General features: G+C 33.8%; 2 protein-coding genes across 2 annotated transcripts in view; both read left to right on the top strand.

The window, feature by feature from the left end:
* The window catches only part of LOC142976448 (peroxidase-like), an 85,725-nt gene extending 73,273 nt beyond the window's left edge, over positions 1-12,452 (top strand). Inside the window, exons 6-14 of the mRNA XM_076119815.1 lie at positions 468-664; positions 952-1,150; positions 2,314-2,511; positions 3,884-4,034; positions 4,324-4,500; positions 7,074-7,224; positions 9,099-9,300; positions 10,269-10,377; positions 10,766-12,452. Coding sequence (XP_075975930.1) covers positions 468-664; positions 952-1,150; positions 2,314-2,511; positions 3,884-4,034; positions 4,324-4,500; positions 7,074-7,224; positions 9,099-9,300; positions 10,269-10,377; positions 10,766-10,847 — 1,466 coding nt within the window. The 3' untranslated portion in view covers positions 10,848-12,452. The remainder of the gene's footprint in view (positions 1-467; positions 665-951; positions 1,151-2,313; positions 2,512-3,883; positions 4,035-4,323; positions 4,501-7,073; positions 7,225-9,098; positions 9,301-10,268; positions 10,378-10,765) is intronic.
* The window catches only part of LOC142976731 (salivary peroxidase/catechol oxidase-like), a 159,969-nt gene that overhangs the window by 106,694 nt on the left and 26,173 nt on the right, over positions 1-27,102 (top strand). The window lies entirely within an intron of this gene.

The raw sequence follows: 27,102 nt of genomic DNA, 5'->3' as shown, positions 1-27,102 counted from the left end.
AATATTATACATATTATATACATATTGTGCCATCAAATCAACCCTACTCGTATATTGGTACAATGGATGATCAAGAAAGTTTATGACTATATAACAACACATGGTAGCCGTGACCTGATGAAGAGATAGATAGCAAGTGAATATCTACTGGAGTAAAGATAAACCTTCCCGACCCCCTTTATTTGATTTAGCGGGGAGTCGGAAGTAATGAATCTTTTCAGTTATCATTTTTATCTGGATATATTTTGTTTGATGTCGGCTATTTGTAGATTTCATTCCTTTTCACTTAGTGACAATCTTCTATGTATACAAACACTCTTCTGTTACTGAGTGACTGACGGACTGATTGACTGATGGACAACGCTCAACCGAAACTACTGAGCGCAGAAAGTTGAAATTTGTTAGGGAGAGCTATAATATAATATACAATTAAATATTACTAAGGAATCTTTTTCTTTGTTAAACAGCTGGTCAACAGACCGTATGCTGCGACGACAGCGGTCAGTTGGCTCCCGATGTGACCACAAACCCTGCGTGTGCTCCCATATTGATTCCTCATAGTGACCCCATCCACGCTCCTCAAGGAACTCAGTGCTTGAACTTTGTCAGGAGTGCAACAACCAGGGACAGAGGCTGTACACATCCTAACGCTCCCGCCGAACCGGTAAGAATAGTACCTACTTAAATTTGTACTTCCAATATATTTGAAGTAAATATTCGTGAAAAAATAAAGGTGTTTTGTGTGCTTAAAAGAAATATGGTTTATATTTCTCAGAAACACGTTTCACACTTACGATTCCACGAAATTTAATTATCCGTACAATTTCATTTCTAGTTCATATGACTTTTAAGGCCAGATTCTATCAAGTGGAAGACGTGGTTGAGAGGCGAATAATCAGAAATGGTATTTACATAAATTTTTATACTAATATGCACAATTTCTTTGATCAGTTAACTACAGTCACAGCCTTCATGGACCTCTCCCTGGTATACGGCAGTAGCGCTGGTCAAGCGGCTCCACTCCGCGCGCGGGTCGGAGGCAGAATGTTGACAGTTATCAGGAACGGGCAGGAATGGCCGCCACAGGATCCCAATGTAACTAACACTTGTGAAGGAGCCCAGTCACCCAATGAACCGTGCTATTTGAGCGGTAAGTATAAACGATTATAATCAGTTTTTTACGCTGATAAGGAACAAGTTGTATGAAAAAAGTAAAAGTTTCTGATTAATCTTTTTGTTTCGAAGAAATACTGGCGACAATTTTGATTAAACAGTCAAAGTAGGTGGTAAATGTGGTTTCACATGTATCTGTGAAGTAAATTCGCTAGAATTCTTATAAGTAATTTTTGCTTATGTTTATAACTTGTTTCTATGGGAGTTTCTCTGTAGTGTTGAGTGTCATATTACAATTAATTATACTGACTATTTAGTAGCCACAAAAAAAACACGTTTACTTTTTGTAGTCTCTTCCTACTTACACGTAAATGCAGTAAAATCAAGTTACTTGCGGTTATTTTAACAAAAAGCTTGAGATATTTTTCCTACAAAATAATGGTCCACTACAATAATATTTCAACTTATAATATCAAAGGAAATCAGTACAGCAGTCGTTTTGGGCACCACGTACCGTTTTGACGAACGAATAGGAAAATCCCCTTGATCGTAACTTATAATCCCCTGAAGTGCAATTATCGAGTCAAGTGGCGTCGTACGGGTTAGCCCAATTAAAGTTGACTTCTGAAAATAGGCAAGGACTTTGGCAGAGTTGTTTACCTCTGAGGTTAAACGCTGTGAAGCGAATTCAAATATGAAAATTGTATTGTGAGTTATGTTTTGTGCTGCAACTGCCCGTATTTCTAAATATGGAAGTTTACATTTGTAGTAGCAGGTCTAAATAAGCACATGGTATATCAGCGCGATTCTATACTGTCGATATTATCGAGTATCCAATGTTTGATATTTGAAATGTATAAGTAGTTACTAAAGCCCCCTTTAGTGGCGCTGATAAATTTTCATACAAATTTTATCGTTGACTAGCCGATAGTCGACAGTAGTAGAGAATAGCGCTACATATTTCGATTTCCGATTCGAAAAACTTATTAATAAGAATTGCAGAAACCTGCAAAATTATAGGCTCGGGATTTTGCAAATAAGGTAATGATACTAATAGAAGGACTATTGGTACATTTTAGCGTTTATCTGCCTATCGCAGCGGAATGTTATTAAAAATGCATCAATACATAACTTTTTATCGCTTGTGTGTTCATTATAGACTATGAATACTTTATTCATTATAATGTTATTTTTTTTCAGGCGACATCCGTGTCAACCAGAACCCACAGTTAACACTCCTTCAAGTTATTTTATTGCGGGAACACAACCGTATTGCCGACTCGCTTGCTCACATGAACCCTCACTGGAACGACGAGACCCTGTTCCAAGAGTCCAGACGCATCCACATCGCTGAAATGCAACACATCAACTACTATGAATATCTGCCAATCTTACTTGGTAAGAAATAATGTTACTAATTGCCCTATTTATTTACCATATTAGATGTTAAGTGTTAACTTTGTGTCAGTCTTTGTGTCCTGAAAATCTACGTATCTTAACGGTTGTTATTTTATATACAACCGACTTTTAACACACTCTCAAAAATAACGATCATTTCACATACCAGTAAACGACTACCCGTCTAGGTCTTAAAGGTTGGTTAACCCACTGATCGTGTGCAAACGATGAGAGGCATTTACTGAGCGCCTGAGACTAAAAAAAGAAACATGGACTACAGCTCAAACTATAGCAGATATCCAGTATACTGAATAACGTATTCATTAAATAGTTCCATCATGGTTTTGTAAATCTTAAGAAATAATTTAGCTTCAAATCAACCGTAAGTGTAACGTTTGTCTCGTCCAATGATCCTTTATATAGTCGCAAACTCAATGCCACAAATCAAACCTAATTGCCTATTATGTTAAACTTTGGTTAGTGAAATTGATCGTGAGGTACAGGCGTGATCACGTAATCATAGATGTATTTATGCGATACATCGTCTCCGATCTACCGACTGTATTTAAAGCATGATCATAATGCAAAAGTAAACATATTTTACATCTTTTTAAATAAAGTAAGACATGAACACAAAATGTATTATTAGTTTATTGATACATCTTACCAACTCTTTCAATTAGAGTTGGTTACACATAAAAAACACTTCTTGAAAATCTTACGTATATTTTTTTGCTATTCATTTGTATAGGTCACGGCACGATTAAAGTTACGCGGTGAAAATTAATATTGCTAAAATTATGTTATAACTGCTCAATAAACCATACACTAACCTGTTACACAGAATAATTAAAACAAAACATGTCATCATAAAATAAAATATTTTGGTGACCTCACCACGTGGTGCTCACCTTAATTAATCCCTGTCCACAACAGATAAAGTTTGCTTAATGGAGTTAATTGAACCAGCTATATTGGTCTCATATAAAATTACTTCGTGCATTCACAACTGCACATGAAAGTATCAAATTAATCATATTTATACCACAACAATGAGCCACAACAATAAGTTTTATTGTAAATGTATTGGGCGGATCTGTCTTGTGGCTTTTCATGATCAAATAACAAAACATCGAAAAGGCGGATGCAATGCCATGGTTACTTTGCTAGAGTCATGTTTAAATCTTATTATTTAATTAATTTACATCAGTATTCCTGATCTAAATAGCGAATATTCTAAGGAAACATTCCCAAAAAGTGAAACCTACATACACGTGAGAGTGATTATATGCATTATTATTTACGATTAAAATTACATTTTAAGTAGTTGTAGTACTTAATTACTGTACTGATTGATTTATTTCATATCTAGGTCTAGAGAACATGATAAAGAACAAGCTGATCTACCCTGGAACCCACGGCTATATCAACGACTACAACCCAAGTGTCGATCCTTCAGTACTTGCCGAACACGCTACAGCCGCCTTCAGACACTTCCATACACTCATCCGAGGATATTTAAAGTAAGCCATTTATTTAATCTCGATAATTTACAATACACGTAAGTATTAATTTCTAATCTTGCTCTTTTCGATAGTTAGGTTTCGCTGTCCTCTAGTTTTGTAATGCAATTGGTAAACCTATTGTCGAGAAGTCGTGAAGAGTAATTAGAGAAAAATATTCAACTCAATGCAGTGAAATTGAATGGAATCTACTCTTAACACAAGTGCAGGGGAGCTGAATGCCTATAAGCTTATCCAGGTTTGATTTAGGGGTGATTTTTTTTTACATTGCTTTTATTTTTTCTTTCAGACTCATGACAGAAAATCGTCGTTTGGCGGGAACAGTGCGCATGAGTGATTGGTTCAACAGGCCCCTCATCCTCGAGCTTGATAATTCATTTGATGACTTAACCAGAGGTCTCACCGCACAGGAAATGGACTTCAGCGACCAGTATCATGACTCAGAAACCACGCAGTTCCTTTTCAGGTAAGATTTTATGAAGGGAATAAAACTGACTTTTAAATCATTTGCGGAGATTGCTATTAGTCGGAAAGCAACAGACATTTCTAAAATAAATAATCAATGTTCTATGCCCGGTAAAGAAGGGTTAGCGATGGTCTGCCTACACGATTTATTATCAAAACACTCACCAAAATTGTGCTGGAGTTTGTCTGTGTGGAAGATACGAGGAAAATTTATTGCCTCATTAATATTAATGCCAATCTGAGTTGATATTACGTCCTAATTGAATCATCATAAAGCCGGTAGTGATGGTTGTCATTATTCCAAATCACGGGTGAAGTTTCAAGGCCTTATTACAGGATTTGAATAATGCCTAGTTTTGTAAACAAAGAGAGATCGCTTCGTGGTACAGGATCATTTACAACTGAACAGTGAACTACACACGCGATAGAATTACAAATGTTTATATGAACTTCAAAGTTCCTATTGTCATAGCTTTGATGTCACGATTCCCGAAACTGAAATTACTCAGTGTTGTGATTATTCAAAACACGCTTAACGAAATGTATGCCACGTTGGCTACATTGTAACTTGATAAACATTTTAGAATCGTAAATTGCAGTGAAATATATCGTACGTTGATGATGTACGGTGTTATTTTAGTATAATTAATTGTCTCGTGTAACAATAAATATGAAATAATTACATGCAAGTCTAAAATATTGAACAAAGTTTTGGATACCCTTCGACTTTACATATTGTATTGAGCTATGCATTTTTGTTGAATGACACACAAATTACTTTTTATAGTTTTACTGACCGCTCGAATAGTTAAGTGGCTTTTATCCAGTTTTATAGGTGGCCTGCAAGTCGGAAAGGGGAAAAAAAATAACCGTGATATTAAAAATTACATGATTATTTTAATATGACAAAGGAAACGGTCACTGTGATGACGACTTGAAGTTACTAATTATTAATAAAAATAAAATAATTTAATTAGTAACTTCAAGTAAAAACTTATCTGTAGTAGTAACTACAGATCCTACTAGTTACTAGTTACTAATTAACTACAGAAAAGTTAATTAGTAACTAGTAACTAGTAGGTTTGATGATGATATTTGATTGTATCATCACTATGTAAATAAATTGTTTGTAAATTGTCACAAATACGAATGAATAATTAATATTATGCTAACCAATTAATTACTGTTGATCTATTATTGCCTTTTAGTTATTGTATTCAACAAAATTTGCGTCACACAAGAATTTTCCGCGCGAATTAATTTTATTAGGGATGTAATATACACTTATCGGTGTAAAGTTACAAACGTTGTGCGAGTTACATGGTCGTAACGACGCGTGAAATTACTCCCCATAGATTTATGTTCTTCAATAATTTATTGCTGGGCCTTAAAACGTTACGGTGTCAACGGTATTGTGCATTTAAAATAATTTTGTTTGATAACGTTCATCATTTTTCTTTATAGTGAGTTTTTATTTGTTTAGTCCTATGGCAATCCGGGCTTAATCTTAATCCGGGCTTTAAAATATTATTAATAAAATAATTACGAAAAATCATTATTTCCAGTGTTTAGCAACCACGTTGAAATCAATAGTCCCTAAAGCTATTTTAACTGCAACTATCCCAATTTTCCTGTAGTTCAAAGTCACCTGAATGCTCTATAATAATTATAAATTTGTAACGGTGAATGGTGTGAATGTTAGAAGCAAAATGATTAAATTGTTATACAATATAGTAATATATTGCTAAAGTCTGTTGCCTACCCAACACCTGGCAAGTAACTAAACTATTGGATACAATTTGTTTACTTATAAACTATAATACTGGGAAATCCAAAGCATTAATAAGTTTGATGTTCTAGTTAAATGTCAAACATTGATACAGGCTTGATTATTATTCTTAGACCTAGTTGACGAAGTTTAAGATTTACATAACTGAAATTAACTTAGTTATTCAATTTATTAATATTACGTAACTTGTAAAGAGCAGATTCAAAAGACGTCATTCATAAACATTCCCGGGAGATAATTTGACTGATATTAGAGCTCATTGTCATTCCAAACTATAAGACCTTTAAGCCAATTATAAAGATGGCTTTCAAATTGTCGTGGCTATGAATATCTGTCATCAATTCATAGACGGTATCACTTGCGTCTTACAGAGGTTGTGTAATGAGCAAGTTATTGCGTAAATGAATAGATCTTACGGATACTTACGTAATACTACCTGTTTGTCCCTGAAATGGGATATCTTTCAAAAACAGTTAGGCAAATAGGTACACATGGCTTTGCATTACCATAAAATAGTGTTACTATAATTGGCATCAAGAATATCGATGAAACAATTTTCCAGTTTACGAAAGTATAAATTACTATTTGAGGTCTGTTCCAGTATTTAACGCTTCTAAAACCTTTAGAGCCAACATTGTTACAATAGAAAACAATCCCTGATGAAACCAAAACTCTACTTGAAGTGTAGTTGCTAATTTTTGAGATCACCCAAAACGGGTAGATAATATATATTATTATTAGCATTTCTTATTATACATGTATTTACAAAGTATATCTGTTGGCAGACGTAACAACACTTTCGGCGGAGATCTTCGAGCGACAGATATTCAACGTGGTCGTGACCACGGTCTGGCTTCATACGTCGCCACACGTGCCGCCTGTGAGCTGCCTGTACCAAAGTCCTTCGAAGACATGCTTGACTATATTTCTAGAGAGGTAAGTATTGTAACATGAAAACGGTAATAAGTTCAATGGCCGCCTTTACACATACGCTCTATCGCAAATTATTAAAAGCGTACAGGATTAGGCGCGGGAAAGCAGCGCGGACTTCGCTCACGATTTTCTTCGCGGGCTTGACAGATGAGCGCGGCGCGTGGTCTTTTCTATTCCCTTGCACCCCCTTACAGTTTCATACGCGATAGATTGTGTGTGTAAAGGCTAATATCTATTATCCTTTCCCTCTTACATTGCCTTAAAAATTTCGGAAAGCTATTGTTAAAATACAATCATGGTTCACAATCAAAGGTGAGAATTTGTGAGGACGTGTGATAAAACAAACAGTGTTACAATTTTAACGAGAAATAATTTGAGTTAGAATATAGTCCGTCAAGTTAGTAGAGAGCATTACGTACAAGGGTTGCGGTTGGCGGAGGCATTCAAATTATTAATTTAGAACGTGATTACGTGAGTGACCCGTGGGCTTGATGGTAGCCTGTATGATACAGCTATTTTATTTTGGCAATACACAGAACTATGTATTATTATCTAGATAAATCTGTTATCCCAAAGCTCTCTACTTAATTGTCAGACTTAAGTTTTTGGCTTAAAAAAAATACAGATCTGAAGAAAAAAGGAATCTTTATAGCACTCCGCTAGAACCCCTACATTATAGGTATTAAAATCACAATCTAGATTTATTATAACCCGGAACCATCTGCGACATGAAGCTTACGGCCGTGACCTTGCTTCTTATCTCCCATTATAAATCCGCTTTATAGTTTGCCTATAATTAAGGGCCGACTTTATGTACTGTAAGAGTCATTAGGTGTGTATTAAGGCGTGGCTATAATAAACTAAAGCTTAACGATCTTATGGGTATTTGGAAAACAACGGATAAATGGAAAGATAATAAAAAATATTTTAGAGTTGGGAAGCAATATTTTATGATTCATTTGGGAAAGTAAAAGTTGGACTAAATATGGTTATAATGATACCTATTCGTTAATTTATTGAACCACGTGTCTTATTTATGATATTGTTCCACATAGTTGTTGTTTCGCATATTGGTATAAAAAAGGGAATAAATCGGTTTCATGGTATTGCAGGCGTCCAGAGGCCACAGTAACCGCTAACTATTAGGCGGATCATGTGTTTCTTTGCCTCCAAAGTGGTATAAAGAAAATATATATCTCTAATAATACAGAAAAGAAAGCGTGCTATAATATTTTTGTATTTGCCTACAATGTCATTACCTATGTAGATAGAATTACATTTCAGTTAAACCACTAGGAGAGGACTGTTGTTCATTTCCTTTCGATACGCAAACACTGCCCACGTTCACCAAACCGTCATAAAGCAACACCTCACATTCACACCAACATCGTATTTGCACACCTTCCGCACAAACAAGTAAATAAAGTACAAACTTTGAAGGGTTAAGTCAACTCATTACTCACACGTGTCAACTTACACATAACTTAATAAACAGATTTATTTGATTTTGAATTTTATGGTTGGACTACGTAAGTTAAAGGTGTAAAAGTTAATTATTAGAAAGTTTTTTAAACTATTATATTTTACGTGTAAAGTTGATGTTAAGTTTAAAGATAGGATATAAGTATACAATAGTTTTGATTGAAAAACTTACAGCTACAAGCTTGTTTCCCGTGGCTTTCAACGAGCTGCGGGCTATATAGCCTTCTAAAATAAGCCTTCTACACATAGAAAGATTAAATGTATAACAGTAACAAACAGAAAAAAATGGCTTTTAATTACATTATAAAATGAATTTTGAAACCATCCGTATTATCATGATAAGTAATTTCTACAAAACTAATTTCTTAAAAACCTGATTTTTTTCTTTGTTCTAGAATGTCGATGTATTGGCATCTATGTACGAGTCTCCGAATGACGTGGACCTGTCCGTGGGGGCTTCTTTAGAGCGCAACGTGCCGGGAGCGATGGCGGGCCCCACCTTCCTATGTATCCTCACTGAACAGTTCTACAGGACGCGAGTCGGTGATAGGTACTTCTACGAAAACGGTGCTGACCAGGATATTGCTTTCACTCCTAGTAAGTATACAAAATAATTTAAATTCATAAAAATCTATTTTTATCAAATTTATGTAATTAGAATAAAAATGGATGTTGCGGATATTACTAGCCAATACTTTGTCAATGAAACAAGCATGTGAAGCATGAAAACGCTTTTCACATTGAGTTGTACAAGTGTGATGAAATATATCGACTACTTGTGTTTTCATAATATTTCTAAAATAATTGCGGAAATTTTCTTTTTAGTGACTTTTTGATATCTTGCTCCTAAAAATGCGGGAACCGGGAATAAATAAAGCTGTTACGTCCCATTTTGTGCAAATCAGGCAATAAACTGTGGATAATGGCAATTATTCACAAGATTCGGAGCACGTGGCTCTCGATATCAAAAAATATTTGCAAGATTATTGTTCCTTGACAATGTTTTGTTGGAGTAAATTTATTTTTTTGTGCCAGAAGGTCTGGGTCACGAATAAACTTCTTGGGACTCAAAGCTGCTTATGGGTGTCGTAAAAAAATACTCAGTTATTATCCTACTCGGCAGATAGTGGCCGCTTTTACGTCCGAAAGTTGTCCTATATTATTCTACCTTTACGACTATTTATGCATGGGGTAGGGTAGGACATGTGTTGCTAGTTTCATGGAAAGTTTATAAACTAAAGAATAGAAACGATGAACTAATATGCTTATTTATGTAGGTATTAATTAGCTTTAGTGAAATTATCATCATGACAAATCATCTAGATTAAGACGCCCGATTTAGGTCATACCAAAATGTCATAGTATATATTTTCATTTACATTACTCATGCACACAATCATACTTTTAATTAACCTTCATTTATGATAGTATTTAAACCTCTAAATCATATGAGTTTATAGCTACAAGTAAACAGCAAAATCCTAGTGCCATCTACCAACAAAAACAGACAACAATATATCTCAGCGTTCATAGACATTTACAAGTGGTACGTGTTTGACAAACAGGCCAGCTAGAGGCGATTCGTAAAGGCGCGTCCATGGCTCGAGTGCTCTGCGATAACGCTGACGGAGTTCACCTCATGCAACCCAAGGCCTTCCTCCTGATATCTCACACGTAAGTATCTCTGTTATTTACAGCCCTCTTCAACCGTCACATTACCTATCAAGGAACGGAATATTAAGATGTATTTCTGTAGGATATTATGTCATTTGTAAAGCGTGAGGTGATAAAATGTTTTGATTCTATTATTTCTTATGTATGTTTTTCTGTTTGATGGTGTTTTGGTTGTTTACAATTTGTGGGGGTTCGAGATTTTGTTCTTGTTTAAAAAAAAAATAGCCGACTCAAAATACACCGATAGAAAGTGTTTATAACTACAGTCTGGTAACACCTAACATTCAACGTACATTAATAGTCAAAAGGGGTCTTGCTTGGTAATAGCACTTGTTTCACAGTAAAACAATCACGATTTTCGATTTTGATTATATTTTTGTTCTTACAGCAACCAGATCGTACCGTGTAGTCAACTGCCATCAATCGACCTAACACTGTGGAAAGACGCGAGAGGCCATTACAAAAAATAAGTTAACATACAAACTTATAATAAAATAGTATAGCTATGTTATGTTCATACTGTTTCATCGCATTTTTTAAATCATTCAAAAACTTTATTTTACGCAAAAAGTTATTTATTTTTTAAACGCTTTGCTTACCTTTACGTAGGTAGTTTATATTAGCTTAGCATTCAATAAAATAGATAAGTTACAGTGTAAATCATTGTATGGAATTCAAACATAAATCACGTTTGAATTCATTTGTATCGAAATATTTTTGGCAATATTAATTTATTGCATTTATTATTTCATATCACAGCACGCAGCTTTGCAGGGAATGATGGGTACACAAAATATGACGCACTGCTAAAAACGGTGTGAACATAACAAAAATAATTGTAGGAGTTACTTTATGTAAAATATTGTTTCTTTTAAAAACTTGTAGGAGCAAACGTTTTGAAGAAAATTTCTATATCGTCGGGAATAGTGAAGATTCGAATTAACTTTTTTATATCGCCATTTTAACTGACTTTTAAAAGTAATTAGGCTTATTTTCGCACAGAGACCATACATTATCTGTTACATAGATTATAAACCCGCTACGCTACTCGAAATTTAAAATTATATTGCGCCATTTCCGACGATATTGTCTTACACAAAATCTTTGCCCTTCGGTGTCATATACAGTTATAAATTGTTAGGTTACCAGTAACAATTTAATTTTAAATATAAGTTAACTATTTCAGGACTGAAATATTTTTTATAAATAAATGACTTGTTATTTAAAACTGTTTGAGAGAAAAAGAAACAAATTCTGTTGTTCAATGGTTGTGTTTATTTTGACTAAATATTGTACAGTTAATGAAAATGCTGCACTATTATATACTATTAAATATTTGTTAATTTATTTGTACAGGTGATGATTGTGTATAGGACAAAGTTGTAAATGTGTAATCATGAACATTTTGATCATAAAATAATTGTAATAATATATGTCCGTTTGTATTTAATTTGTGAAAATGACAAGTGGTGTGCTTGTGTTCTATGAGTTATATTGATTAGTTATATATTTGCAGAGCTTATATCAGTTTTATACATTATTTAGGGTTACCGACAGCAACGATATCTATGAAAGAAGTTAAATGTGTGTAAAAATATATTAAACCGTTTGTTTGAAAGTTTGGCTTTATTTTAACTACCCAACTATTGAACATTATTTGCCGTTAAAAAAATCTATATATGATGTCGAAATTTCATACTAGTATTAATTGAACTAGTGTTAATTCTGGACATAGGTAGTATTCCCAGAACGCGAACCGATTTGTTTGTAAAAAATTGTTGCTTTGATCACGAAAACTTTGTAAATGTCATTTTATTAAAGGTCAAATTATACAGACAAATATTTTCGGCAACCACGCAATATAATTGTTAAAGCAAAAAACTTTAGCATCATTAAAATTAATGTCACTAAAGTAATTGAAAACTTTTGGCGATTGAAAAGAGTGGCCGTGAGTTTCTCGCTAGATCTTCTCATAAGGCTCTACCCCCTTTCCGAGCTAGTGGTAGATTCAGTAATTGTAACGACTATCATAAGTGTCAATATTTGACCTAAATGAATAAATGATTTGATTTTGATTTTGATTTTGACTTAGCAGTTGAATCTCTAACTACGCCAAATTCTATGCAACATTGTGCTGAACATTCAGGCATTACGCCCGAATATATAAATAAACTACAGCCAATTCTAAAGGTCATGTTGGATTTGTATGTCGCAGGCATTCGATACAATTTTTACTAACTTTTGATTGGTTAAACGTTTTTAAATGAATATATACGATAGATATGTAGAGATAAGTAATATTCTTTTGTACGGAAATATACTTTTTGTAGAATAGCGTCATTTGTACATACAATTCGAATCCCACCCGGGACAAATCTTTGTGTGATGAGCACGAGTATTTGTTCTGAGCCTGGATGTTAATGTATCTATATAAGTATGTATTTAGAAGTAAGTATATAAGTATGTTTATCAGTTATTTGGTTACCATAGTACAAGCTCTGCTTAGTTTGGAATCAAATGACCGTGTGTGAGTTGTCCAATAATATTTATTTATTTATTTATTTAATTTGTTTACGTTAACATTTCATAAATATAATAAGCCACTTAAGCAACTAACTACATTGAAATTAAGTTCAAAATATATTGTCATATATAACCTCGGACAGTATCTTATGTAAGAAGAACAACGTGAAAAATGCTTGCAAGATTCCCAAATACCTACGATCACACGTCGCTACATACTCCCACATTTTATTTGGAACTTACGTTGATATCCAAATATATCTTCGAAGGTTTCTACAAAATGTAATATTCTTTTCCGGCCGTGTTTAAGTGGCGCAATACATTTTCTCGTATCAAGGTAATAAAATCCAGGTCGATTTACAAAAAGAAAGCTTCAGCGGCTATTAAATTAAAAACAACCGTTTACAGAGCACTTATTGCGTTTGATTGTTTTGTTTTACTTACAAATCAATGTTCCTGTTATCGTTGTAGGTAAAGATTAGGAAGACTATTGTGTAGCGATGTTGGGGTCTCCACGGAGATATTAGCCCAAGAACCCACGAAGGCCAGACTTTCGTTGTTTTATAAGCACTGATAGTTTTTATGTGCATGTCCAGGTAAGAACAACCGACGATTATGGAGTTTGGGTTGTGATTGGTCAGATTTCAGGTAATATATAAGGTTGCGAGGTGACAAATAGATATAAATAAATAAATAAATGTTGTGGGACAATTCACACACGGTCATTTGATTCCAAACTAAGCAGAGCTTGTACTATGGTAACCAAATAACTGATAAACATACTTATATACTTCTAAATATATACTTATATAGATAATTTGACAACCAGGCTCAGAACAAAGACTTGTGCTCATCACACAAAGATTTGTCCCGGGTAGGATTCGAACCCACCACACGCGGCGCTACGGTTGTTGCGGCGAGGTGACCGCTTAAACCACTGCGTCAAACGTGCAGTTACATATTAAGATATAGTTACATATTAAGTCCTACATTTTATGCAGTCGATGTTATTGCATAATATAACTCAATTTTTCATATTGGATTATAATCTTGCAACATATGTAGATAGTTAGGAAGCTAAACAAACTAATACTTAATAATACATTCATATCAGAAATGTACTCTTTTTTAAACAGAACACTAAATTGAGGCTGTCAACACACAAATTTCCCTTATTAAGCTAAACAAGTAAACAATTTGTTTTGATCAAATCTAACGTTTTCAAGTAACACAATTTGACTGCTGCTTCCTCTCGGGGTTTCGTGTAAAGCAGTTTTAAATCGATAATACATTGACTGATGCAAAAGATGCCCTAGAGATTTCGAGTACATTCAGAGTTTCCGCGTTTTGATCCACCCACAGTGCTGCTGAATAGTTTTAGTTTGTACTACCTGTACTATATTGATTTAGAACTAGAACCAAGTTTAAGATTCCTTTGGAGAATTTGGTAACTAGAAAGACACTCTTCTATATTTTTAAATATCGTTTGAAATAAAAATTTATTTGAAGTAATAGAGACAGACCACTTTATTTATTTACTATTACTATATTTAATAGATTACTATATTTAATAGACTATATTTACTTTAAGTTTAAGAGATCTTTTTTAGATAATCGAACAGCCTAATGGTTCATCATAGCCCTCTGACCCCATTTTTTCTCATATACATACTGTGTTACAGTGTGTACATACGTAGACTATAATAAAAGTAAATGTCTGGGTCTAATAGTATCTCTAAAAAGCCTAAAATGTGTTGACAACATACTATGAAAACCGATAAGGGTCAACAATGTGACTGTAGAGAATTCACAAAACAGAAAATATTGGATGCCTTCGCAGCGAACCCTGGCTGTAAACATGCAAAATAAATGCCTTTACTGGACTGAAATCCGTTTCCGAGGTGCGTAGTAACTATCAATTTTATAAGGTGGCGAATTTATATCTACGTTTACATCACAAAATCTAATAATCACTCAATCATCCTCTTACTTTGTTACTCTACAATTTGTGAAAAAAACCCACGCTTTTCGACAAGCAATGTTTGAAATTTTCATTTTCTGAGAAGAGTTTTCTTTTATAGTCTGAAAAAGAATTCGTCTTTTTTAGGATTTACTATTCATTGCTCTAATAAAGGATCAACTATTCTCGGGTGGGATGATTTAAAGTGTCCCAGTAGGCCTCCTCAACAATCTAGAGATCTAGGTTTCAGAAGAATATTGGCGCTTTTTTACGAGGCACGAAAAAGTTAGCATTGCGTAACCTAACGCTCTCAAAAGACTGAGCTGTGTTTATTAAGAGTTACATTCTCAATAGCAGTTTGAGCGTTGAGCGAGATATCTGAGCGCCCATAGCCAGTTGCGCTCACCGGTCTAACAACAATATGTGGGTGAAGTCACCGTTGGCGCGGTCATTCTATAGATGGGTGACCGCATAGTGGTATTTGAGCTGGGCGTCTCCGTGCTTCGGAGGGCACGTAAAAAGTCGGTCCCGGTTGTTGTCTACTAAGATAACAGTCGTTAAGCCATGTCAAAGGCCTTCGGGCGGCTTGAACAACTTTGACACTAGGTTCACCACTAACCATACGATAAGAAGAAGAATAGCAGTTTTATGTCGAGATTGTTGGACAGTTTGAAACTATTATATGTATTTTGGCTTATTTGTATCTTATGAGAGAAAGAATTAGTCGACTATAATCAGGAGTTATCTATTTAGTATACTTAGTTCAAATTCAATAATCCCATAAACCATTATGATTATAAATAAGCGTTTCGCTTCATGAATAATTTCCACTGAATTATCTAGTCGTATCGATAACAGCCTGCGGTGATAAAACTTTACGCAAAGGGAAATTTCAGAAAGGTCAGATTAAAAGTTGTGAATAATAGGAATATTTCATGATTTATATTTACATAATATTGCGATTACATTATCCCAAAGGGTAGCGAAATGATATATTAGACTAACATTTCACGTACATTCTGTTTGATATATAAATAGGTTGAATAACTTTATATGATAGGTCACCAGTGGGTAGCTTACGCGACCGCAATTGATCGTTATAAAGCATTGTTGTAAAGCCAAAATCTAATTATACCAAATTATTCATATTTCTCTGTCCAAAAATAATACCTACTTGTCCGTTGTTTTCAATGGCTTATTATGAAGAAAAATAGCCCTCGTAATAAGTGGTTGAAATAAAAACCAGGCGCGCATTTGTCAAATTGTCAATGGAATACGCCTCGCCATATTTCACGTAGTCATTTAAACGCAATAAGAACCTACACATGTTCGTAGGAATATTTATTACAGCGAAATTACTTTCTAAATAAGACAAATTGCTAATCATTATATTATTTGCAGAATTATTAGTTGTAGGCAACTGATGCTATAAATAGTTTTTATCGACGAGTATATGAAAATCTCAGGGGTATTTTAGGTTTCAGATCCGTGTGAATAACCATGTTGGAATAAAGAGAGGTCATGGCAGGTTAAATGAAATCTATGTAGGTGGGATGACGTTTTCTCAGCTCTTATATTAGAAAGCTCAGATGCTCAAGCAAGGATATTGTTCCAAATGTGGGCGTAATGCAATTCTCTCCTTACAAGCACACAGGCGTTCCTTTCGTTATTTTTATTACAATAATATTGTTATTGGACCCAGCAGACTCATCGATATTGAAACTTTCGTTTGCTTTTTTCTAGTCTATACCTATATTTTTACAATTCACACAAGATTCCTATTCTCCCTTTGACAACACACCATTTAGTGAGCAATAAATTGGACAAAGGTTGTGTTATATTGACAAAGACTAGTTTCAGCTTTTTTGCCAGTTTGAGAGAGCAACAATAGTAACAACAGGAAATATACGTTTCCGTAATAACAAAGTGGAAACTTTCCGGGAAACTGTTTTGAGCAAACGTACGTGCACAGGTGTTTAGTGTCGCTAAAGTCTGAATCCGTGACTGCACACTAATCAAAATTCTAAATTAATGTTTAATTTGTGTGCTTAATAGTCTGTTTGTGAAAGCAATGCTTTAACAGGAAATCCGTTCTAAAACTGGCTACTAATGGCAGACTCACTTAGTTAAATCAAAGAAGTAGAAGTAGCTATTTTACTATGACTTCTAATTACTCTCGATGACAACAGTATTAAAATTGTCGCATTAGGATCAGTTGCGCAATTCCCTACAACTATTGACAAACTGGAAGTAGTGACGTAGACACAATTTTTAAGTACATTTTTTAATATTAATCTATCTTTTCTCCCTTCTGTACAAAAGTTGGGTTACTGTACTTGTGTGTGACTTCGAATTTACTTGACAAACAGAACTACTTATTCCTAATATTCTTGAAATAACGAAGTATTATTCTGATCTGATTTCATTTTCATTTCACTGATTTATCTCCTCTCAAGTATTTTTCTCTGGGTTAGTTAGTTAATGTTATATTAATGGAGCCAGTCGCAGCTGCGCTTAAAATATTTTCATTCTTTGATTTATGAATTATAATAACGAAAGTTCTGTTTGTTTTCTCAAATATTAAGCTTTATTTATTTGATATTTGGTGCACTTGATTGCGTTTAGAATAGTTTCTTAATCTTAATATTTATTGGAATATATGTAACTGTTGAGTACAGATATTTTGAGATGATTCTTATTAAAACATTATATTTTCTCCCCTTTTTCTTGTAATCTAGTTCAAGTCCAAGTTGTTTCATTTAGGCTCAACGGCCACTTCCTTCATTTCATCCCTTAATTAAGTTTGAGAAATTTGACACACTCCATGGGTCTTATAACTCGTTTTTATCATACTTTCTGTCCAAAAAGAAGGTATTTTCCTAATTAATTATCTAAAAGAAAATTCTCTTAAAAGAGTTGACCGCAAATATTCAGGGAGTTATAAATTATTCAAAGCTCGACGCTGCCTGGAGTGAATCAACTTCGTATTCGTAGAGCCAAGAATGAGACGGTTAACTAAGAAACTATTCCCAAAACTGAAAGCGCTTGAACAAGACAGACTTTGTCAAGTTGTCGCAGAGAGTTGCATACTTGCAATACAATGTTGATATTCTAGATCTCTGTACTTTGAGACTGGGAGACTGCAGGTTGGGCAAGTGTATAGCCGAAGTAAGTAATAATTTAATGCGATTGTGTTGTGTGACAAAGGTAAGAACTACATAAAATACTTCATAATTATGGTAAAAGTCACACTAGGATTAATAAAAAATATTATGCAGCAAAGTGATTTCTAAAAGGTTTTACAAAAAAATGCTAGCCTTATATCTATAATATTATGTGTTATGCTCGTAAATTAAGTATATACTACGTTAGCTTCTGCTTAACAGATTGGATTAAACTTCTTTTCTAGAACAAAATGCTTGCAATTTCCCTGCTTTGAGCGTAGTAAAACAATCAAGACTTGTAACATTTTGCCAATAAATCTCAAGGAAAGATAATTCTCATGTAATTTGCGAGAGTATCGGTAAACAGACAGGTCTTGGATCTTAGCCAGTATAAGGCAAGAATAATTCCTAGAGCTTGTTAATTAGGTTATAGTCAGAAAACTGCACAAACACGACCTACTTATTCGCATAATATAAATCCCAATTTTCTTAGAATTTTTCGTGAACGTATATTTTTGCCAACTACCTTTTTGCCAAGTGTTACAAGATTATACGACTGGTCAATAAGATTTAGGTAGGTAAATTCGACATGTATTGATGACAAGATTTTATAAGCCTATTTCTGCGGAGCAAAGGCCCTTGAATTTCGAGTCCCCACGGTCATTTGTTGCGTCTAGCCATCCATCTCGGGACGCGTCCTAATCCTGCCAGATCCTATACCAATACTTTTTTTTATTTTAACCGTATTATTATAACGTATGACAGTTCCATTTTACTCCGCAATCCCATTACTCGAGGCAAAATAAAAGAACATCAAGGTTGCGCGAATATATTTTCTCTTATTCTTCGTCACCGTTTGAATTTGATAATATAATATTTTACGAAGTTTACCGTGGTTATGTTGGCTGTATTGGGTGTCTGATTGAGCGATATCTACATAGTTTCCCAGTAAGTAATAGTCATTTTGGCACATATTACAGCGTACTTACGACATAAACTTTTTATTTCCAGTCTTATAGACCCTAGAGATGAATTCTCAGAATCGTTCTAAATATTTCAAACACTTCAGCCTTCAGAGTTTATTGTTAAATCGTGGTTCGTTTCAGATCTCTCTTTAAGTATGCAAATAAAATGGATGGATGCTGTGAATCAAACGCCCACAAAGTCAATAAAAGTATTATCTCTTTAAAGACATGACATTTCTGAGAACTCAAGACGGCCTTCTTTTTTCCTCTGTAGTTTGACCCAATTCTTAAACGGTGTCTGTTATTTGATGACATTGAAGAATTAAGGACGGTTTTAGAAATATTTTTTTTATAAAAAATGAGTCATCCCTTTAGTCTCACTAGCTAATGAGCACCAAACAGATTTTTTTTATAAATTCTTACTTACTTCATTAAAAACTAAAAATATGATTACTGTGTCCACTGCAGTGCTGTAGTTTCAGTAGTTTAAAAAAAAATATTTGGGCCCGTTTTTACCACTCCTTAATAACATAAATATCAGGTGAAATTTTCACAGTACAGTAGTTTTTTTTATAAATAGTGAAACTGAACCTTAATCTCTTGAACGAGTACTGCGTACAAATATAACAACTTACACATTGAAAGTTCTTGTGTAACATTTCCGATGACACAAAAGTTAGCGTTATTACGAACAGATTACAAAGACAAATAATTTATTAGATAATGTCCATTCAGTAGTATCAAGTTCATCGTTATATAATAGTTTCCGATGTTTATTTATTCTAAAGAAAATGAAGTGACACGTTTTACTTTTTGATTAATATTGATCAAGTAGGTTTGGTCTATATATCTATACGTTAATGCCAACTGGTTACTATTGGTCTTTTATTATCTTAAAATACTTCTCAGCGACACTGCGACTAACATTATTAATGGCGAAACGTGGGTGTATTTTACAAACTTCTGTCTTCACCTTCGGGTACAACAGGCGTGATATTATATTATTATATGCATGTTATCCAACGTTTTTGCGTTTTAAATTCATCACACATTATCTTTTGTCACGTAGTTTGATTGTGTCTCACTATAACTTTACAATAATGACAAAGTACATAGGCTTTGTTAATACTTCTTTAACAAGTTTCCAATTAAAACTAATGCAATATCGAAAAGTTGGTTCATAGTAAGAAAAAATCTACTGTCATCTAACAGCTATCAAGAAATCTAATTTGAACTGCACGTGTTACCTAAGTTGAATACTGTATCGAAGTTGGCTTAAGTTAAGTTTCAGTATATAACGTTTATATCAGAAATAAGAACAATCCACATCACCGTACTTTGCTATGTATTTTTGCACTGAGTTATCCATTTATAAAGGTAATTTTGGTATTGTTTTTTACTGCATCTTGCCTAACGAAATGTAGAGAATGATATATTTCAACCCTCTCACTCGCACTCACTCTCATCTCTGATTAGTTACTTTCCATCAGTTTTTTAAACTATATATGACACTGTATAACTCAAAATTTCTGAAATCGGTACTATCGTGTATCTAGAGGTTTGACATTTAAAATGTAGGTAGCAGGAAGCGCTGATTACAGTTTTATACACAATATATCGCATGTCAACAGGCGATTGTGGTAGAGAATAGCAGTACGGAGCTTACACGACGTTTACGAGTAAGATAGTTAGTAAGGAAATGAAATCATAGGTTGTTATTACTAATATTTTACGCAAGGGAACGTTAACTACATCGCAAAGAGGGCACATAAGGACACGCGTATATTGGCTGTTTTTCTGCCTTTATCACTGTTATGGTACTTAGGGGAATGGCACTTGGTCTGAAAGTTCCTCCACGCAGTGAGCAAGTCACGACAAAGTTTCTACAACTCCGATGTACTTGTTTGGTATCTTGCACCGATCTATTGGGAATTACACTTCGTTGCGAATCAACTGAGGCAAAGACATTTTATCTTTCAAGAACGTATTTCAAAATCGAAATGTAAGTAAGGGCGATACTGTAGCGCAATTTTGTACACTATGGAGTATCGAGAGTTGGACATTTAAAAAGTACTGCATTAAAGTTTCTACAGCGCCCGCTAGCGGCTAAAGGCGCTGATTAGCTTTTATTAGAAAAATTCTCGATAGCCAACCGGTTGTCGTTAGTCATAGATAATCGAGTATACATTGATAGATAATCGAGCTACAGTAGCACGATTTTCTTCCACTATCGAATATCAACTACCGACAAAAATTGTATGACGATCGGTTCAGTGCATCTAGCGGGCGTCGTAGAAACTATATTGGCAGAATATTTCAAATGTCCAACTCTCGATACTCGATGGTTCCAACTATACAGAATCGTGCTACTGGTTTTTAGTATAATAGCCTATTTTAAGTTAATAGCTAAAAAATAAGTAATTTAATATACTGAAGCAAGATTTTTTTCATTTGAATTGTTCATAATCTCGTCTGACTTTGAATATTTTCGTGGCTTGTGTTATAAGCTTTGTAAAGTAGTTGAATAAAAGCGTGGTTTTGAAATAAAATGCTTTCAAAATATACAAAGCTTAACTTAAAACAACTACAACTAAACAAAAGAAATGAATACTTAAACTTCAATTTCACATTAATTTATTATGTCTTGTTAAACTTAGCTTTTACTTTGAAATTATGAAACACCTGTAGCGCGATTCTTTACAGACAGTACTATCAAGTATCGAGAGTTCGACATTTTAAATATACTGCAAAAACAGTTCCTGCAGCACCCGCTAGAGGCGCTGACTGATTGATGTAAAAATTTCTCGAACGCTACCCGGTCGTTGTCGATAGTCGATAGTTGCAGAAAATCGCTCAACTGTAGTATTACCAAGGTAAAGAAAAAAATAGTGAATTCATCCGTGTCTTAAATCGTGTGAGGACATGCAGAATTACACCCACTGTAGATGGATCAAACAGACTTGTATGCCAATTCTAAGACACCTACATCGCCCATGAGACGTGTACACTACAATATTGAGAATGTAGGCGTTTGATATTAAGCTAGGTCTTGGTATTAGCTGGTATATGTGAGGTAAGCTGAGGCAGTAGTAAAGATATATTAGTCGGATTAGTTTTATTGTTATAAAACGGTATACAGTTTTGTACCTTATAATATAATATAGAGCCACGGATTTAGGAGTATTTTTAGCAAGTCTAGGAAAAACTTAAGATATTTTACGGATTACGTTCTGTATAGGTACCATAAAGTGAGATAATAAAGAACGGATATAGAACTACTTTTTCTACTTATATATAAATAACAATTTATTTAGTATCATTATTATATAAGCCACGATAATAAAACTATATTATTTTCCCAATTTAATTGCATGCAGATTAAAAACGAACTCGCCCTGAATCTAAAAAAAAATTTTGTTTTACAGAAATAATGATTTTGGAATAATAGACAATAAAATGTTCAAATTACTGCTCTAATCCTTAATGCGACCACAGTAGGTCGTCCCTCGCAAGGATTATTTCTGCATACAATGCCAATGGATATTATAATCACGAACAGAACTAATTTAGAATAAATATGAGTATTTATATTATTTTCATGGCCCGAAAATTACCTCTAAACAAATAAAAACAAATTGAGCCAGTAATGTGAATGACAGTTGAACAATATAACAAAATATAGACCGTAGCTTTTTTATATAGAAATTATAGTTATAGTGTGATAGACTCCTAGTTAGCTGCGCTTCCCATAACCGCCAGTCTTTTATGACAAGATGTATGGATGCGAATTAAGCAAAATAATTTTATAAGGATCGTAGCGGGTGGTGTTCTTTGGTCTCTAAACCAATGGGATAAAGGCGTGATTTTATTTATGTACGAGAAACTATTCAATAGCAATAAGTAATCTGTGCAAATTATTTGAGGAATTATAATGCAAACGCCATTGAAAATTAAAGGTTAGGATACTTTATTTGTTTACCCGACGTTTCGATCGAATTTCATCGACCACGGTCACGTGGTCACGCGTTTAAGACCCGTTGCATTATAATATTATATATTTGAGAAGTTGTATACATGACACTACATTTAAAACAGATACGATGGTTTTTAACCCAGTTTTGTTCTGAAACAGGAAGCTCAATAGATCATCAATCACGCTCTAATGCCATTATCCATTATTCTGTCCAAGCGCTCTCAATATAAATGTACCTACGACCCGTGTAGGACAATTACAAGTTAAATAGCGAAAACAACCGCTTTAGTAAATGTATTATCTATTTGTACATACATACATAATATCACGTCTTTTATATCACGGCAGAAACGTCTAAAATACAACCACGATTCGTAATTTACAATGTTAATCCCATAAAAGAATAGCCTATAGTCATCGAAGAGGCACATAAATATGTTCTGCACTACTGTTCAAAGTAATCTACTTAATAAATTTGAAAAGAAGTATATAATACAGTAGCACCCTACCCGAGAATCAACCGTGGGATCTCGTAATCAGTTGCATATACCGCTCGGACCACAAAGGCCGTAAGTTAAATAGCGAAAACAGACGTAATCACTTTAGTTTCAAAGGGATTATCTACTTGTCTACGTCGCCAATCGATGGGAACGATAAGGAAGCTGAGATAAGCCCACAAATGTCCCTGTTTACATAATTATAGATACCTCTTGGTGCTTGGGAGAGCACATCAAGGGTTATCGTCCAGCCGTTACTGGCTTGCAGAACACTAAAATATGCTAATAGTTCAGATTATAAAGTGTTTAGCCAAATAGAAGCTAGACTGTAAACAAACCGTGACTGCTACTATAAATCTATACTAATATTATAAATAATTAATAAATAGATATCATTGGACAATCCACAAACAGTAATTTTATTCCAAACTAAGCAGAGCTTGTACTATCGTATCCCACCACACGTGGCGCAACGGTGACCACTTTAACTACTGCGCTAAACATGCAGTTGAAAATTAAAGAAGTGTTTGCGTGACTTTTTTTTCTTGAAAGTGGTAGATACAAATTTTCTTTCTAAGCCCCTGAACTACCTTTCTGACCCTGACCCTAGTTCATGTTTTATAATGGCCCATATTGTGTTTACTACAGGCCAGTTAAATTCGTTTTCTAGTGCACGATCAGTTAGGATTACGGTTTAATTGGGTTGTGATATGTTATTAAACTATGCAAATAATATCAGGTCGACAGTATTTGCCAAATTCAATGTAATTTACAAACCACAATTGATAACCACAAAATGTAAACAAACCGCGATTAGTTCAGTAAATATTTGCCGTGTGCCACTAATAAGTGGTTTGTATAATTGCAATAGTTTATTTTGGCTGTATAATATTCACCGAAAATATGGCTAGCAACTTTATGCGTGCAAAGATTCAGTGTCAGCCATTAGTGAAAATTGCATCTTATGATGGGTTAGTCTAGTCTTGAAACTTTGGTAGTGCCAAAGTTCGTCCAAATGAATACAGTGTTTATTTGAAACAGGTATAACAATACACATATTATCAATAAAAACTTAGCCTTTATATGCATGTAGAAGGAAACACAATCTAAACTTCAATTGTAAAAAAAAATACGTACATTACGCTCAAAATAAAAAATACAAAAGAAATAATTCGTATGTGTTTTCTCGAAGGTGGCTGATTAACTGAGATCATTTGTTTTAAAAGATTTAAAGCTACGTAATAATACCTTTTGTTAAACACTTGAATGATTTGTATCCTAAGCTTTTTGGGTTCCAAAATAAACGTATTATTGTCTAAAAATATACAATTACGAAGGTTTCCCCGGAACGTAATTAGCCCGTAACCGATAAGAGTAAAGGAAAGCGACATGTAATGAAATATATTTCCTTAATACAATTGTTTTATCATCACGATACACGATATAATATATGTAGCTACAATTTGTAAAGCTAGCTGTACACTGGGAGCTTTTTATTAACGTTTAATGTCACTACAATATTTATTAATTTAATTATCATTTGCTTCGAGGGTGAAGAAAAGCCTATATCTAGCAATAAAAGTAGAAAAAGCACAATGTATATTGTACTTTTTCTACTTGTATGTAAATTAACACATTCTCAATTGAATATCAGTTTTTCTAATTGATTTTACAGTGATTGATTTTCAAATCTCGCTATCGGAGGAAAGCTTTTCGCATAATATTAATGAAATATGAATTCTGAATGCACTCATTAAGCCTACAACTTTATAAAAAAATCTAACGCGTAAGTCTTAAAAAGAAAGGCTAAGATAATGGCCGTTCAGCCTAGTTAGCGTAATAAATTAATTTAATCTGTGGTCGGTCAGCTGTCGGCTCATTGAGCAATTAAATTAGGAAGACTAAGATCTATTCCCGGAATAAATGAAGACAATTTACCTCGTAATCTAACTGACCATTTATATAATTAAGGTTCATTTGATGTAAAATACCTGGATTAAAGTAGGGTATAATTTATTCCTAGATATTTGTCCGTCGTAACTTTTGCTATTAAAACTTTAGTGCGGGTATCTGCTTGGGATCTGTTACATACAAGTTAAGGCTTTGCGTTTCTAGATACTAGGAATACCTTATTTGAATAATAAACGTAAAGGAAATAATATCATCATAGAAGTAAGTATATATCGAAGTAGCATTTATCATTCTTTAAAAAGTCGAAAAACACCGAATCCTCTTAGAATTCTAGCTTATAGCAGCTTAAAATTACAAAAAATACTCGAAAACAAAGCTCAACAATTGTATCTGCACCCGTTACGTTTTTACCCAATCCCTTTAAGTAAACAAGAATCCATTTAAAAAGGGGAGTGAATATCTTTAAAATGCCAGAACCGTGAAATGAGGTGGCTACACTCTTTAGTAATAATATTTTTTTGCACGTTCAAGTATCATTTCATTTAATTTCTTCTCATGAATATCAAAAACCATTGACAGGTTAACGACCAACAATAAAAGTAGTTACAAGACATTTTGCCACAATGCAAAATGTCTTGTCTTTAACACATTTACTCGACTACACAGTTTCAACCCGTTCATATCTATAATTATTCAATTTGTTCTATGATTTTATTTTCAGAAAAGGAGATGGTAAAATATTCATGTTTCATATTTAAATTATTCCGGAATCATTTTCTCAATTTACCCTGCAGCTAATAATAATAAAGATATCAAAACGTAAGTTATCAACGTTTAACAAGGAAAGAGCGGTAAAAACCATAAAATATGCCAAAATAATACCGTAAAAGTACACTTTTTATTTCTCTTTTTCATCCTACGCCATAAAAAGAAAGTTTCAACAAATGTTAACAGATATTAGCATGAATATTTCACGGTAACGCCTCTTTCGAATTCCGATGCAATTCTTTATTCTAACTTGGAACATTCTTCAGAATTAGGACGAGAAAAGTGGAAAAGAATGAAAAAGAAAACAAGAGGAAAATAAGAACAAAAGTTGAATGTTAAAACGTTGTATGAATAATTTTATTTGGTGTCTCAATTTATTGCCATTTAAGTATCCAGTCTCCACTCGATTCTTATTAATTTGGGTCAATCGCATTTTTCTTTTTTTCCCAATTAAGCACTGGGTCATGGTTGATTATGGTACTTAATTTGTTTATAACGCCCTTAGGGCTATCAAGGGTACACGAGCGAAAATTACTGTTACAATATTAATTGTAGTCAGCAAAAGGGGAAGTGGAAAAAGTTTACGAAAACATGATTTAAATTTAACAAATTAGTTGTTACAATTGTCAACATTTTTAATACATTTCACACAAACTAAGCGACAACTTAGAAAATCTCTTGGAATACTAATGTTTTCTGAATATCCATATTGTAATAGGAACAAAATCAAAAAACTACTGAGGCGTTTTTCGCAACGTGTAAACATGTAGACAAGCGATACGATCACAATCGTACTGTAGATATACGTATGTATGATTTGTCTCAATTTCCTCAATACACATGTCTGCCAAGGTATATCAATGTATCCGTTTGGGATTATGATATAGATTACTTTCGCATCTCTACGAGGAAGCAGTATAAAAAACTGATCAACCGTACATAGGACGCAATTTCCTTCGCTATT

The sequence above is a fragment of the Anticarsia gemmatalis genome, chromosome 11 (assembly GCF_050436995.1).
Source record: "Anticarsia gemmatalis isolate Benzon Research Colony breed Stoneville strain chromosome 11, ilAntGemm2 primary, whole genome shotgun sequence".
Taxonomy (NCBI): domain Eukaryota; kingdom Metazoa; phylum Arthropoda; class Insecta; order Lepidoptera; family Erebidae; genus Anticarsia; species Anticarsia gemmatalis.
The sequence above is the reverse complement of the archived record's forward strand: the minus strand, read 5'-3'. Positions and strand labels throughout refer to the sequence as shown.